Raw genomic sequence first — 17,023 nt, 5'->3', positions numbered from 1 at the left:
CCCAATTTTATGTCCTATGTCATTTCATTTTGCGAGCATTTTTTGATGAAAAATTTTAGACACTGAAAAATAACCCAATCATTTCTACTATTACAAAACTTATATCTGTAGATCTTTTTAGAGTTAACCTCCTAAAAGGAGTAAGAGGGCTATCTTTCCCTGTCCTGTCACTCCCCTACTGGAAATATGAATTTGTATCTGTCTAGCTTTTTATTTTTACCTCTAACCTTCATGGCTCTCCAGACCAGCCTCTACTCTTAAAATACTCCTCAAACTGATTTCTTCTGTTGTTAATTTTAAGAATAGATGTGTTTAAACCACCTGTAACTTATTTTAACAAAAATCTGAGATAAGAGCTCAGGAAAGACCAAGGCAGGTGGTCTTCCCTAAATGGTCAGTTCTCCCAATGATGTTTATAGAATAATCCACCTTTTCCTTATTGAGTATTTTAACTTATTCTGAATTCTCAATTGCATGAGTGTTTTTAAACTTCTATTGTCTTTATATGTCCAGTCCATTGCCAGTACATAATATTTTTATTTAACATCTAATTGGACAAGTCTCTCCTCATTACTTTTTTCAACTATTTTTTTATTATTTACTCTTTAAAACCAACTTGAGAGTCCCAAAATAAGACTGTTGGGATTAATTGCATTCAATTTATAAATTAACATGAAACTACGGAGGTAACAGACATATTTATAATATGCAGTCTGCCCATCTAGGAAGATAGCAGTCAAATCTTTCATTCCATGTTAATTTTAAAAAAGGATATAAAACTATATAGAATATGACCTCAACTATTTAAACATATTTATTAGAGTCCATGTATTTTACTAGCAAGGGAAAAATATGGATAGAAAGTAGCTAACATGTCAACAGTGGTTATATCAGGCAGAAATCTTATTTCCCTTTATTTTACTAAGTGCTCTCACAATAGTTGCTTAGTTTTATAATCAAAGAAAACTGATTTTTAAATTTTTTTTTGTAAAATGGAAAGTTACATTTCTTCATATATTAAAAAAAAAGCAAAAAACAAAAAATGCATTTTCTTTGTATACCTATGACTATTACTGCAGTTACAGACTTCTGAGAGAGAAAGCAATTCCCTAACACTAGCACTGATGTCATTCTAGCATTATTTCCCCGCACATCCACCTCAGTCTTTTTTTCTTTTTCTATCTTCCACCTTGGCTAGTGTTCCCTACCAAAAATGTCGGGTTGGTTTAAAATCAGAATTCACTGAAAAGAGACCACCTAACTCCTCATCTAAATTAAGTTTAACCTATGGGGAATAAAAAAGATATCAGGTAGTACAGAATTTGAAGGCCAAAAAACAGACAAACAAAACTGGTCTTTAGCTCCTTTAAGATTATCAAATAATCATTAATCAGGCTTTTCTATATCATATTACCTCTTAACACTTAAGTTCTACATATAACGTTCTTTAGGGGGGAAAAAAAATAGTAGGTTGGCTTATTTTCTCACCGAATTGTTGCTCTTAGTATCTTCTAGATGTTCCAGCACTGATGTCAGATTTGGGTCATCAGAGTCCACAAACCATATTGGTGAGGAAGATGGGTAAGATTCCTGTTACAGAGACACCCATGTTAAACACATTTACATATGGACTAATCTGGAAATGCAAGTTAACTATACCACCAAATGGCAAGATGACAAGTAAAATATATCAGGGAGAAGAAAAACAACACATTAAAATCTATTCACGGAGAAAGTTTCTTTTTGTGGATTTTTTTTTTTTTTAAATTTTATTTATTTATTTGACAGAGAGATAGAGAGAGAGAACAAGTAGGCAGAGAGGCAGGCAGAGGGAGAGGGAGAAGCAGGCTCCCCGCTGAGCAGGGAGCCCGATGCGGGGCTCGATCCCAGGACCCTGGGATCGTGACCTGAGCTGAAGGCAGCCGCTTAACCGACTGAGCCACCCAGGCGCCCCCTCTTTTTGTGGATTTTTTAAAAACAGTTTTATGGTGTAATTTTGCCTGCTCCATGTTACATAATTTAAACATTTAAAAATCAAGCAAAAAAAGTAGTTTACCCAGTAGGTAGTAGCATTTAAAATAGAAAAGAAATACTGCAAAAGTTAGGTTTTATCACAAGCTGAAAAAAAATTGGTACTCAGGTACCAGGAAAGATGGGCTTCCTTCCTTTACAAAGAAAGGTCAATCATGGCCTGGATTCTCCAGCTTTAACATTTTTTAAAGGCTTTAAAATCTGGAATCAAATAAATCCCTCAAAAAGAAAAAAAACAAAAAACAAAAAAAAGCAGCCACCTCCCAACCTTGAAGTATAATTTATAAATTCAAACCATACTACTTTTGCTTTTTAATATAATAAAGCTACATTTCTAAACTTTATCTAGATGAGATCTAACTCAATTTTTAAAGGTAAAGCAAAGGAGTATAATCTAGGCACATATTTTTAAATCCTTATAAATGCTAAAATGATTTTTAAAAATCTTCTTACTTCCTATATTCCGTTCTCTAAATAATTACAGAAGTTACTTTGAGATTTTTCTCCATTAGAAAATTGGCCCTAAAAAGGGGGAAAAAAAAAAAAATCAATCCCATTTAATTTTGCCTTTTTCCTAATGATTTCCAACCCTTCTCAGATTGTAGGGAGGGATGTAGTTTCTAAAGGAACAGATTCCTTAAATGAGGTTAAGATTATTCCTTAAATATCTCTGGTGTTAGAAGTCAGAACAAACAGCGATATAGTGACCATATGGTACATACAGCTTTCACTTGCCATAGAAGCTGGGCTTTTGAGACAGGCATCCTCCTTGTACAGCCACTGTCTGTGTGCTACAGCTCTGAGGTCAATGATGTTCTTGAACACTGTAGTGGGCAACCTCTAAAATGGTCCCAATAATCCTAACCTGGTATTCATACCCTTAATTCCCTTCCCTAGACTCACTTCTAGCAAACAATACAGTAAATAATGTCATATCACCTCTAGGATTAGGTTACAAAAAGATGAGAATTTCTATGTTGCTCACCCTCTCCTGCTCTTTCATTTACCCCCCTTCCCCCCCACAATGAAGCCATCTCCCTATGGAGAAGCCCACAGCCACATGGGAAGAGATTGAGCAAGGCCTCTGACCAACTGCTGCCCTCAGACCTGAGGCCTGTAAGGAGATTAATCCTACCAAAACTACATGAATGAGTTTGGAGGAGAGTCTCTCCCAATCTCACTCTGAGATGACTTCAGCACTAGCCAACACCTTTACTGCCTTGAGAGAGACTGGGAGCCAGGGAACCCTGATAAGCCATGCACAGATCCCTGACCCACAGAGACTGTGAGATAATGTTGCTGTTTTAGGGTGCTACATTTGTTACAGAGCAATATATAACTAATTCAAACCCCATAAAATTCTAATATTTTATTCCATCGCAAACTGAGTACTTACAAGAAATGCTATAGTTACATATTTTTTAAAGTACCATTACATGTGTTGACTTTTAAAGGTTAACGGAAAAAAGCATTACATGCTCTCACCTACTAATAGACATTTACTCTGTACTGTCTTCTATTATAAATTAGGAAAAAGTCACTATTATTAGATACTAGCTGCCAAACAATTAGGTTCTAGTTATGGAAAAACAATTTTTCAGAAACAATATTAAAGAAGCATTGCTTTGAGAACTATAATCTCAATTACAATATAGTTAAAGCCAAAGAAACTATTTTTGAAGCACTTCACCAAATGTTCTTTATAGAACAAAAAACTGTACTGAAGAAAGACATCATTAGATCTATTCAATACTGGTTTATTTTGTATTCTCATTTCTCTAATTTTCAGTGTGTCCCAAAGCTATTCACAGACTAAAAGAAAAACTATCTTCAAAATTAATCTTGGGTTCTTAAAGAAAACTACTTATTGAGTATTGCATTTTCTTCTTCAAATTCTTCAGCCTAGTTTGGAACATACCACCTAGACCTTAGTTCCAAAAAACAAAACAGGAAAAAACAAAAACAAAAAAACCACCCAACTAAATTTTAGAACTTCACTGTGTAGATTAGTGTTTGTCTAATTCTACATAAGCAAAATAAAATATATGAATTGTTGCTCTGGACTAAAACCCCTTAGAACCATATTATGAGCACTGCAACAACAACAAAAATTACTGAGATCAGTTCCTGCTTATGACATGCTCTTCTAATCCTGTACATGAGAAGATAGGATTTATAGGTCTAAGCAACTACGTCAATAATTTTCAAACTGGGGCCCTCAAGCCCCTGGGTGAAACTGCTGGACCCTTAGCACAAATAAAGGCAGTGACACCAAACTACACTTGGGGTCATGGTATTCTTCCCCACTAGACATTTAAGATGTTTAAAGGACAAAGAAAAAAAGAGGTTTTACTTAAGAATATCTGTGAATAAGTAGTAAAAATTCTTTTACTAAATCTCAATCCTTATATAGGTCTTTTTAATATTGCAACTGATGAAATGGAATGCACACATGAGAACTCTTACAGAATACTTGAGAAAAAGCATTTGTGTGACTGAGTTGTGAACTAACCACTTTAAAGGAACACCAATTTTACCCGAAAGGATGACTGACAGACAATGGTTATTTCAACTTAGGTTTCTGACATTTTCTCAAAAATGGATAGAGTATGTCATTTCAAGGAAAACAAAGGACAGTATTTATTGCCAATGATAAAATTCAAGCTTTCAAGCAAAAATTAGAATTTTGGAAAATCTGTATCCACTGCTATGAGCTTGAGAGCTTTCTAAGAATATTCTGATGAGGTTGCTGGTGATCTTAATATAATGTCTTCATACTATATAATGAAACATTTCAACATTTATAAGATTTCAGTGAACCATATTTTCCAAGTGATGAATACATGATGTTATAAATCACGCAAGGACAGAAGATCCATTCACAGTTCAAGAAAGATCAAGTTTGGGGTGCCTGGGTGGCTCAGTCATTAAGGGTCTGCCTTCAGCTCAGGTCATGATCCCAGGGTCCTGGGATGAGCCCCGCATCGGGCTCTCTGTTCAGCAGGAAACCTGCTTCTCCCTCTCCCTACCCCTGCTTGTGTTCCCTCTCTCACTGTGTCTCTCTCTGTCAAATAAATAAAATCTTTATAAGAAAGACCAAGTTTTGATGAAATATCCAAAAAGAGTATCTACAATTATCTAAATGGCTATTAAAATATTCCTACTTTTCCCAGCCAAATATTTGTGAGGCTGAATTTTCTTCATATTATTTCAACCAAAACAAACACCCTTACAGACTGAATGCAGAAACAAATGACAGACCAGATATCAAAGAGATTTAAAAGAAATGTAAAATTATGCCACTATTCTCACTAAAACGTTTTAGTTTATGAAATATGGCCATAATATTTTATTAAAATGTTTACTTCAATGAATATTTTAAATATTTGCTTTAATTTCTAATGATAAATATTGATAGGTAACCTACATAAAAGCTCCTTGGGCCCTCAGTACACTTTTTTTGTTTTTTTTAAATTTATTTTATTTTAGAGGGCGTAAGGGGCAGGGGGGAAAGAGTCAGTTTTAAGCATGTGGGCCCCATGTGGGGCTCAATCTCACCACACTGAGATCAGGGCCTGAGCCGAAACCAAGAATCAGATGCTTAACTGACTGTCACCCAGACACCCCTCACTTTTAAACAGTATAAAAGTTTTGACTCCAAAAAGTTTTAGAACAGCAGCCTTCTCCACACCTCCTGCAGCCCAGCCCAGAATGTTCTCCTTGGAAGAAACATCCCTTCACCATTCTATATTAACCTATGTGGTTCCACTGGAGCTAGTTTCCCTAATTCCTTCCCATCTTTCCATCTCTCTCCCTTGACCCAAAACTTGGTCACAGGTCTCTATGAGCCCATTCCACTCCCAGTAGTTAGCTGTAAGCTGGGCTAAGCCAGACAAATCTAGGTCTTCTCCAGGACTAAAATTCTTCTGGGAGCTCTGGAGTCATAAGGACCAGTCAGCCTGGGATAGTCAATATTTATATCTTGCTTAAAACAGAGAGGGTTTATGTAAACCAATTTCTCAAGGGTCATAGATATTTGTATTTTCTGCCATGACTGTGAGAACACCCATTTCACTGCACACTTGCTAACATTTTTACCAATCTGTTAAATAAAAGCTTCTACCTGGAAGAAAAAAAAAAGTTCCTATCCAATATAATTTGTTATAGCTCCAGAAACCAATTCATCAGTAAGAATGGGAAGCCATCACTTCTAGGAAAGTTTCAAAGGACATTACCTATATGCATAATGATTTAGCTCTAGCTATTAATGTCTAAAGCATTATTTAAAATAGAAAAAAAACAAAACAAAACACAACACAGAAACCAGCATTCTTATTCAGAAATAACTTTCTGGGGGCGCCTGGGTGGCTCAGGTGGTTAAGCGACTGCCTTCGGCTCAGGTCATGATCCTGGAGTCCCGGGATCGAGTCCCGCATCGGGCTCCCTGCTCGGCAGGGAGTCTGCTTCTCCCTCTGACCTTCCCCTCTCTCATGTGCTCTCTCTCTCTCTCATGTGCTCTCTCTCTCTCACTCTCTCAAATAAATGAATAAATAAAATCTTAAAAAAAAAAAAAAAAAGAAATAACTTTCTGCATCTATTTTCTACACAAATCCAGTAAGACACCAATGTGTGGCTCTGTATCAAGCACCAGCCAGCAAAACTGCCTGCCAGGATGCTCAGTCTCTACTACCTTTCCAAATAATAGAACATGGCCATCTCCAAGGACTTCATCACTTTTTGAACACGGATGCATATAACTTTCTGTTGAAGGTTCAGAAGTCTAACAGTTGTAACTCTTCCAGAAGCCAGTTATGGGACACATTACTTTCACACTTTGTTGTTCAGTAAATGTGGGGTGGAGAATGAAACCAACAGAATCACCATATAGTACTCTAAGAAAAGTCTAAATGCTCTGACATTTATTTTTTTTAAAGACTTATTTGTTTTCAGAGAGCGGGCGCACACCTAGGCGTGAGATGGGGGAGGAGCAGAGGGAGAGAATCTTCAAGCAGCCTCCCCGCTGAGTGCAGAGGCTTAACTAGCTGAGCCACCCAGGCACCCCTGAATGCTCTGACATTGGGGGGAAAAAAAGCTACCAAAAGAGATTGCTCCCTGCTAATCATTTTGCAAGGAAACAACTAAGTAATATTATCAGAGCCCACAAAGGCAGAATGAAAAATCAAAACATCATTCTAATTAAACTGAGGCAGAGAAAATAAAGGTGCTGAAGATTCAAACCACCTGATCTGCAGAAACAGACAGTTTCCTTGATTCTGAGTCTACTGCGTCTTTCAGAATAATCTTTTAGAAGAGAACACAGAACACTGTTACAATGGCCTTGGCAAAGGGGACTCTGCTTCATTACTCTGGCTCTCCAGTAATGCTTTACATTTGGCAGTGACTGTTTCAATTCAATTCCCCACCCCTCAACTTTCTGACATTTATCTAATCTTTTCCAGGTCTAAAGAAGTTTAACAACAACAAAAAAAATCGGGTTACTAAGGCATACACCATTCATAAAATGGAAACCTAAGTTTCTTCTTCATGTACTTGTTCTTTCAAGGACGGACATAAAAATGGGGTAGAGGAGGATAGATAGATAATGACTAGGAAGTTGACTCTGTATTATAAATTGGTCAGATGAATGAAAACAACGATTCCTCCAGGCTTAAAGTACCGCTTAGGTGCTTAACATGACAGTTCTGCTATTTCCAAATGATTCTCCAGGTGTTCAATTTGGAAAGGTAATCCGTCCCAGGAAGGCAGACCAAAGAAAAGGTCTCGGGGTCTTTTTTTTTTTTTTAAGATTTTGTTTATTTATTTGACAGAGAGAGAGAGAGAGAGAGAGAGAGAGAGCGGCAGGCAGAGAGAGAGCGGCAGGCAGAGGGAGAGCGAGAAGCAGACTCCCCACTGAGTAGGGAGCTCGATGCAGGACTCAATCCCAGGACCCTGGGATCATGACCTGAGCCGAAGGCAGACGCTTAACTGACTGAGCCACCCAGGCGCCCCAAGGTCTTGGGCTCTTTAACCAAGTTGGTTCATGATTTTCTTTGTATAACCTTGGTGGGGCTACTTTTTAATCAGTGTCAAGACTGGAAACATGAAAAATTAAGAAATTAACAGCATTGATTTATTTCCCATGAAAAGCTGTTAGAAACCATTTTCAAAATAAAATGTTATTCAGCCACAAATGACCCCATCAATTTCATATTTGTAGAGAACATTATTATTGTTAAAGAGCTTTTCTTTATAAGCTTTCATGCAGGACAAAAAGTATTGTCTACTTTACAGAAAAACAGTAGAAAAAGTGATTTGCTTAAAGTCCCAACTACTAAGTATAGACTAAACCTTTTTCTCTCAGAGCTCTAACATTTGTTATTTTAGTGTCTTGCTGTTGGTGGTGAGGTGGGGAGGGGAAAGGGGACTCTGGATATGACCAAGAGAAATTTAATTAGCAAAATTAAAAATGTGCTACCACAAGTAGCCTAATAAATAGCCACTCATGCAAAAAGAGTAATGGTTTATGCCACACAAACAAAAAATCAGCATAAAGTTTTATTTGTTTACCAGCTAATTTACATGGGGGGGGGAATTTTTCACTCTGAAATACTGATTGCCTACCAAGAGTTACCAGATGTCAAGAAGTCCATATAAGGAGAAATGAAGTTGCCAAGTTATGTTAAATATTTCAAAAGGACTAAAAGAATGCCATATACTAGCTCCCAATAAGGCCACACAGGTTACTAAAACAAGCTGCTTTGCTTTTAGGTGTGAGCGTTAACAACTGAATGTTAGCACTAACTGGCAATTAGATCTGTTTGCATGACACTCCTTCATATCATGAGTTCACACAAAACAAGTAATAAAAAAGACTCCCTGAGGTTGAAAATAGCATTCTTTCCCTTCATATTTAAGATTAGGACAAATTTATATAACAGAAAAAGATTTAGCTCAATTCCCTTGGCCTAAAGAGTAAAACATCTATGTAAGTTCTGTTTTCTCCTTCTTAAGATGGTCTTTCATATGAAATCAAATTACAGATTTCCCATCCAGTGACCTGTTAAGTATTTAAATATTTAAAATATATCTTGATGTTATCTCTGCACTTTTGACAAACTCTTGGCAGTTAACTTACACAACAGTTAAGATTTTTGTTCATACAGAATATAACTAAAATAGAACTAAAATAGAACAAGTATTTACTGAGCATTTACTGAATGGAAGATGAAAAGCATGATTAGAGACTATTCTCCCCTGCCATCATAAAAAAAGACTTAAAAAAAAAAAAAATCTAAAACTATTGTAATAGGACATAAGGACACATAACCAAAGCAGTAAATAGTAAAGATTATAGAAGGGAGGAAGGGGAAATAAATACCAGCAGGAACTGAATACGACTTCCTAGAAGAGCCTTGAGGGATGGTCAAACGTGGAAAGACAGACTGGGGTGGGGTAAGGGGCACATTCCACATGGGAAAAACAGATTCAGAAGCCTGAAAGAAAAAGGGGCAGAGTATCTTTAGAAGATTATTCAGAAACTGGCATGCATGAGTGTAAGGAAACAATTTGTGAGGTGCCGTTTACTCAAAACTTAAACTGTGTAAGTATGCTTCTTGGTGAGCAATGGAAAAGACAGGGCCTGGCATGTAGAAGAGCTCAACAAATATTTGGGAATAAGGAAATAAGAGAAAAAATTAAAGAACAGATCAAACTCATTTTTTTTTTAAGAGCTATAACCTTTTAGAGACTAGCAATTCACAAACACAATAGACAGGAAATCCAACACTGTTTTTTCTTTGCTCTTTCCCTTCTAAGAAAATGGTACCAGCACAAGCAAGCCATGTAGATTTTATCAAAACACCTACCTAGGCTTAAAGAGTCTTATCTTTTAGAGATACTCACTGAAATACTTACAGATGAAGCGACAGGTCAGGAACCTGCTTCAAAATAATCTGAGGTGGGGTACAGATGAAGATTGGCCAAAAATTTATCACTGTTGAGGCTGAATACACGAAAGTTCTCCACACTATTCACCTTTTGTATATGTTTGATATTTTCCCATAAAAAATTAATACACACTCATATACACTGAGTATCCACCATGATAATTATCTTCTGATAATACCTGTCATAATTTTGAGTAGTTTCTACTATAATACCATTATACAAGTCTCTACCAAATCCTCCTTTCACTGGGTGTCTCTAATTCACTCCTTGGTCCATTTCCTAATCCAGGTCTTCACGCAGTATTCTGTGTGCAGCTGACTCCTATCAGCCTCCTCTATGGTTCTCGGTGGGGACTGTGCTGGCATTTGAAGTGGGATAATTCTTTGTTGTGGCAGACTGCCAGCACAGCAGCAACGCTACCCTACAGCACCTGAGATAACCCAAACCATACACACACGTTTCCTAATACCACACACTGGAGAGAACTACCCCTAGTGCTAGATAGCAAACACATTTTCCCAACTCACCTCAGTAATTTAGTAGCTCCCCACAGCCTACAAGGTCAGTATTCTATCATGCAAACCACCCCTACCTTTTCCGGGCCATACCCCAATTTCTACCAGAACAATCACCATACAGGCCAGTCTCCTTCACGCTCACTACCACTTCCTGTTTCCCATTCTTGGAATATCTTCTCCTTTACCAGCCTATATCCTCATAATTTGTCTACTCCTAAGCAAAGCATTTTCTCAAGCACTGGTGTCTTTTCTGGATAGTTTCCTCTGCCTGAAATGTGCTTCCACTCCCAAGATTCTACTCACCTGTGAAAGCCCAACTCCAACGTCAGCCTCTCACCAAAGCCTTCTCTGAAGTACCACCCAACCACCAAACTCAAAATTAATTGCTCTCTTTGGCTTTCATAATGACACCACAGAACTTAGTAACACTTGGTTATATAAAACTCTTCCCCCAAGAAGATTTAGTTCTGAAAGCAGGGACTGCTCTGCCCAGTTTTGCAAAACCAGTGCCTAGAACAGAACACTTATATGCTCAATAAATGACTTCTCTCCTCAGTACAGCACTTGTATTTCCCCCCCAAATACACACCTGCTCCCCCAGATTTTCTGGAAATTATTTTAATGTCAATTATCGTAACTCCAAGCCCTTTCCACACTCTCGAGTACCAGACCAGAACACTTTAGGCACCTGAGTAGCCCACTGACTTAACCAAAAGGATTCAAAGACACCAGACATGGTTCGAATGAACATAAAACTGCCACCTTGACTCCTGCTACAAGAAGTTCATTCTGCAGTTTGGATTTCACCATGAACGGTTTCATCATACACATTCACGAAAAAACTTTAATTAAACACTTCGATTACCTTACCAAGCCCCGGATTTCTAACGAGCTTCCAATTTAAACCAAAGAGTGAGCTTTAAACTGCCTTTTTGGCTTTGTGACATAAAATAACCTTTCTGGGAAGAAGACCTGGGCAAATATCTCCTTTGGGCTGCAGATAATTTTAAAGGCTTACACACAGGAGGGGCTATGTAAGCAAACACCGATACCACCACCTGCCGAATCCAGTACAAAGCGCCTTTCGGAAACGTACGCGCGGAGCAAGGCCAGCAGGGAGGGGATAATTCAAACAGTACCAGAGGCTCCAGTCTAAACTTTTCCCCCATCAAATGCATCAGTTTTCAGTATCAGTTTTTCCTTAAACAAAAACTCAAAAATAACCGGGTGAATAAGCAAGACGAGGGAAACCTGACTGAAGAGTAAGGCGTTAAAACTTGAGGGCCTTCCCCCTTCCCTGCCGGGGCTCCAACAGCCAAAGTCGATTTGCGTCGCCGCGGCCCCGGGGGCAGGCCGGCTGTGAACAACCATGGCGACCCGGCGAGGGCAAGGGCCGCCGCGGTCTCCCACCCCGAGGCGCGGAGAAGGCGGCTGAGAGGGGCCAGCCCCAAACCCAGCCCCGCGGGAAAAGCGGAGAAATGCGCCGCCTGCCCCCTCCCACCCAAGCCTCGCTCTTGCAAGGCTGGGCCTGGGCTGGGCCCCTTGCCGGGGAAAGGGGCGGATCCGCCCCGCCCGGGGCCCCGGGAACCAAGGGGCCTCTACCGGACCGATTCCCTTTTGTCCGGGGACTCGGAGCGCCCCTTTCGCCCTCGCCGGGCTCCGAGGGGCTGAGGCCAGGCGCCTCACCGTGATGTTGCAGTGGAGTGTGAGCGGCGGCGGCGAGTGCGGGCTGCCCGGCGGTGCCGGAGGCGGCAGCAGGAACTGGCAATGCAGCTCGTCCAGCTTCCAGCTGACGATGCGGAATCGCTCGTGGTTCTTGTCGAAGATGGACGCCAGGAACTTCAACTCGGCCTTGAGCCCTGACACGGACATCTTCCCCTCATCTCCGGCAGGAGGGGTGCGAAAGGGGAGCCGGGCCCAGAGCCGCCGTCACGGCCGCTACCGCCCCACAGGGCCGGCCTGGGGCCGCACTCTCGCGGCTCCGCCTCTCCCCGCCGCCGAGGCCCGCGTCGGATCGCGGCTGAAAAATGGCTAGGGGCACCGAGGCCTCGGCGGGCGGCTATTCTCTTTGTAACTGACTCCGCCGGCAGGAGACCGCGGCCCCGCGGCTTAAAAGGGCAACAGCGACACCGCCCCCGCTACCGCCTGGGAAAGAGCTGCCCCCACCCCGCCCCCATCCCCTCCCCGCCCCGGCGCGCCCCGCGCGCCCCGGTTCCGGCGCGTGCACGCGGCCTGCGCGCGGGCTCGCCTGGCCGCCCCCTCCTCGCCTTGACCCAGCCCTCTACTGCCGGGCCCATCTCCTTCGCTCCTCTTGCCCTCGGACGCGAGGCTCGGGGCCGGCTGGCTCCCCGGGGCCTGATCACCTGGAGGATTAGGAAACCCCCTGCGCGCCTCCGCCTCCAAGCCGAGGGGCCGGCCACGTGCGCGGCCTATAGCGCCGGCCACGTCGGCGCGGCTGCGGACGCGCGCCGGCCCCTGGGGGCGGCTCCTCCGCTAGGCTCTGCCAGAGCCACCCACTCACCTGACCCAGGCGGCGCCCTAGTGGGCGGCGGGCGGCGGGCCGCGCTCTGGATGCATTGGCACTCCTACTTTCATCCTCGCTACTCTAACCCCATAGCCACCACTTCACTAGTCTGGGTTCCTGCCAGCCCCCTTTCCCTCTCTTCCTTTCCTGCCTTGAGATTTTTGTCCTGTTTGCCAAGCTTAAGGAAATCCTCTTCACCTCCCATGGAGGCAGGACTGGCCTATTTTCAGTAAAGTCTTAGCTCAAATGTCCTCTCAGAGAGGGCCTCCCAGACCACCCAATCTAAAATAGCCAACCAGTCACCCTATATCACATAACCCTATGTTAATTTTTTTACTCAGCACCTATCACTGCCTGATATTTTTATTTGTTCATTGTCTCTGCCCAACACGAATGTCTTATTCAGAGTTGTATCCCCAGGATCTAGAACAAGGCCTTTTGTGGACACCCAGTGTTATTGAATGAATGCTCCTATCAGGAATACCCAGCTCTTAATACAATCTGTGGCACATTCTAGATGGATAAAGGACTGCGTGGCAGTCCAAAGGACTATAGCATAATTGGGCAGGCAATAGTATGTTCAGGAATATGTACTAGAAGCAGTATCCGTTTCACGGGTGTGCGACCTCTGTAGTTGCACAGGGCTGCTAGCTTAAAAGGACCTTATGTTTGGTTGAATGCTCTGCTGTAGCCCTTTTGAAGTCCTTAATAACTTTTCAACAAGGGGCTCTGCATTTTCCTTTTACACTGGTCTTGACTGGAGGTATTGAACCCTCTCTGCCTAAATGTCTCCTGCTTCATGATCTGCAAGTGGTTCCTGGTCTACTGGTCCCTTAGATGACATAATACAGAACAACAGGGGGAGATATTAGGTTCACTGAATGAGGAATATTTTAAACGTTTTTTTCAATTACTTCTGAGATACATGTTATAGTGCTTCTTAACCTTTCAGGGAGTCACAGACCCTCTTGAGAATTTAATAAAAGCTGTGATCCATTTTCCTGGGAAAATTCCTCTGCGTATAAAGTGTTGTATTTATGGGGATTCATGGTCCTGGCACTAGAGATAGTATTATGAATTGGGACTGAGAGAACGGGTTCCAGTTCTGAGCTCCAAGTCAGAAATAACTAGGATACTGTATTGGCATTATTGCTGGGTTAAACACTGGAATGGCTTGCTGCTTGCTTTTTCCATCAGTCTCCAGTACTCTTGGGACCCTAACAGGCATGGTAGTCATGGATGAGGATTTCAGACAAAGGGGAACAACCTGTTCAGAACTTATATGACTTTGAGAAATGAAATGCCCTGTACACGTTATTTAATCTATCTAAGCCTTATTTTGTTATCTCTAAATTGGTATGAGTAAATTAAAGAGCTTTATAAATTGCAAATGCTTTTACTAGTTGTATCAGAAATAAATATATAAATATCAATTTCACAATCTTTTTTTTTAAAGTACTTTTAAAAAAGATTTTATTTATTTGACAGAGAGAGGGAGAGAGAATGCACAAGCAGGGGGAGCGGCAGGCAGAGGAGAGGGAGAAGGAGGCTCCCCGCTGCTGAGCGGAGAGCCCAATGTGGAGCTCCATCCCAGGACCCTGGGATCATGACCTGAGCCAAAGGCAGACGCTTAACTGACTGGGCCACCCAAACACCCCTCACAATCATTTTTTGAGCATCTGCTGTGTGCCAAGCCATAAGAGGGCTAGGCAGAAATAGAAACTGAATTCAAGAAGCTTAATGTCTAGCATTGGAAACAAAACATTGTTTCCTGATGATTTAGGCTGCAGATAACAGAAAACTGTGACTTAAAGTGGCTTGGATAATAAGGAAATGTATTACTTCACATAATAGGAAGTTCAGAGTCAGGGCAGCCTCCAGGATTGGTTGATTAGATCTTCAATAATATCAATAGCTCAGATCCTCTCCATCTTCTTTGTCAGGCTGAGAGCAAGGTGGCCATAGTTGTTCTTGTGGGTCATATTCAGCCATGACAATATCCAGAGTCAGAAAGGACTATTTCTTCAATGTCTCCTAAGACATGGGGACCTTCCCAAGATTCTGCCCAACTGACTTCCCTTCTGTGTCATTGGCCAGAAATGTATCACATGTCCATCCCTAAACCAATCATGGTAAATGGATAGGTTCATTCATTGGACTTTCAATCATCTGGGATGGGATGGATGTTGAGACAACCACAATGTCTACTACAAACACACAAAGACAACATCAGACCATAATTGATAAGAAGTTCAAACTACTGACCTACTTACTACATAGCAGGGAAGAAATTAATTCCAGAAATTGCCTGCATAAAAGTATGGTCATGTTCAGAGAACATCCAAGAGCCCACTTGATTATACAATACAATGCAAGAAGAAGATAAAGTTGAGATATTATCTGATACCTGATTTCAGGGCCCTGAAATACCATGCTAGGGACCACACTTTCATTTGGTGAGTCATCACTTTTAAGATTAACCTGGCATTAGTGTATACAAAATAGATTTCAGTGGGTTTAGAACTGTGAAGTAGCCACCAAGAAGAAGCAGGAAACCCAGATTCTAGATCTGACCTGCCATTAATTCAATAGGGCAAGTCACATCCAGCTCTGAGTTTCTTCAGCTCCAAACATTAGAGTCTTTTGGATTGGTCCAAGTAATATAGAAACACTTAAGTAGGAAATGTGGCAGTGGGACTAGAAAGGACTACACTGATGCTAGGGATATTTCTGAGGTAGAACTGATAGATGTTAGAGTTGATGCAGGAAGGGAGGGAGAGAGAGGTGTTTTATTTAAAGTAATTTTCACATTTCTTGAGCAGGTGGCTGGGACGGAGTGATGCTATTGATACAGCCAGAAAAAAGATGAATTTGAGGTGATGGTGGGACCTCAGGTAGAGAATTTGTATTATAGGCCTTGAGTTTATAAGGGAAGTCAGTGCAAGGGATATAATGGCAGATCGGCCACACAGAATGATAGTAGAAGCCATAGGTATGAGTATGACCATTGAGTCACAGGGGAGGGAAGACAACTCAGGCCATTGAGTAAGGCTCACCATTGCTAATTTAGTGGTAAAGGAATCATTGGAAAAGTCAGAGGATGACCTGTGTGTCAGATTATCTGTGGAAAGGCCAAGAAAGATCACGACCAAGAAAAATCTATGGGCCTTAGGGATTAGGAGGTCAATGGTGTTTTAGAGAAAACCATTGCAATAGAATGGACATGGAATAGGAGCACAGACACTGTATGTAGACTACTACTAGGAAAGGTTTCAGAGTGATGAGAAAAAGAGAAGGGAAGCTTTAGGGTTTTGTTTTGTTTTGTTTTTATTATAGTGCAGACAGAGGTAGATTTACTGTGAAGCTTAACCTTCAGGGCCCCTTACACTTGCACAGGCTTCTTCTAAATAAAGTTCACTCTTGAACAACACGGGTTTAAACTGTGCAGGTCATTTATATGCAGATTTTTTTCTGATAAATACAGTACAGCATTGTAAATGTATTTTCCTTATGATTTTCTTGGTAACATTTTCTTTTTTCTGTCTTACTTTATTCAAACAATACAGTATATAATACATATGACATATAAAATATCTGTTAATTGTTCATGTTATCAGTAAGGCTTCTGGTAAGCTATTAGTAGTTAAGTTGGGGAGTCAAAAGTTAATGCAGATTTTTCTGTGGAGGATCAGGACCGCTAACACCACATTGTTCAAGGGTCAACTGTAAATATTAACTTTTGTTCCTAAGTTGGTGTTTGTAATTTTGTGTTCTTTTTCTTGAAGAGGGCTCCAGAGATTGAATAAGCTTCAGGCTCTACAAAACCTGGATCTGCCCCTAAAAAGAGTCATTTACAGGCAATGAAAACTGAAGATACAAGTGGGGAGATAAGACATAGAAGTAGGTCCTGGAAGAGGACGGAAAGGACAGGACATGGAGTTACTCATGGGGAGAATGAGGGGAAGACCAAGAAATGTTGAGTTGGAATGGAAGGTTGTTGAGA

General features: G+C 41.1%; 1 protein-coding gene across 5 annotated transcripts in view; it reads right to left on the bottom strand.

Annotated features, from left to right (window-relative positions):
* The window catches only part of UBE2Q2 (ubiquitin conjugating enzyme E2 Q2), a 104,666-nt gene that overhangs the window by 61,388 nt on the left and 26,255 nt on the right, over positions 1-17,023 (bottom strand). For 2 of the 5 annotated variants that reach the window (XR_004909397.2, XM_036067660.2), the window contains exons 1-2: positions 12,183-12,655; positions 1,489-1,590 (exon numbers count right to left, since the gene is read on the bottom strand). Coding sequence is in view for 4 of the 5 variants with exons in the window: in XM_036067660.2 (XP_035923553.1) it covers positions 1,489-1,590; positions 12,183-12,368 (288 nt within the window). In the remaining variant the exon portion in view is untranslated. Of the gene's footprint in view, positions 1-1,488; positions 1,591-12,182; positions 12,656-17,023 lie in introns of those variants that run through there. The other 3 variants (XM_036067659.2, XM_036067661.2, XM_078079024.1) reach the window with 3 other exon arrangements.

Source organism: Halichoerus grypus, chromosome 8, assembly GCF_964656455.1.
Source record: "Halichoerus grypus chromosome 8, mHalGry1.hap1.1, whole genome shotgun sequence".
NCBI lineage: Eukaryota > Metazoa > Chordata > Mammalia > Carnivora > Phocidae > Halichoerus > Halichoerus grypus.
This window is presented reverse-complemented; position numbering and strand designations above follow the sequence as displayed.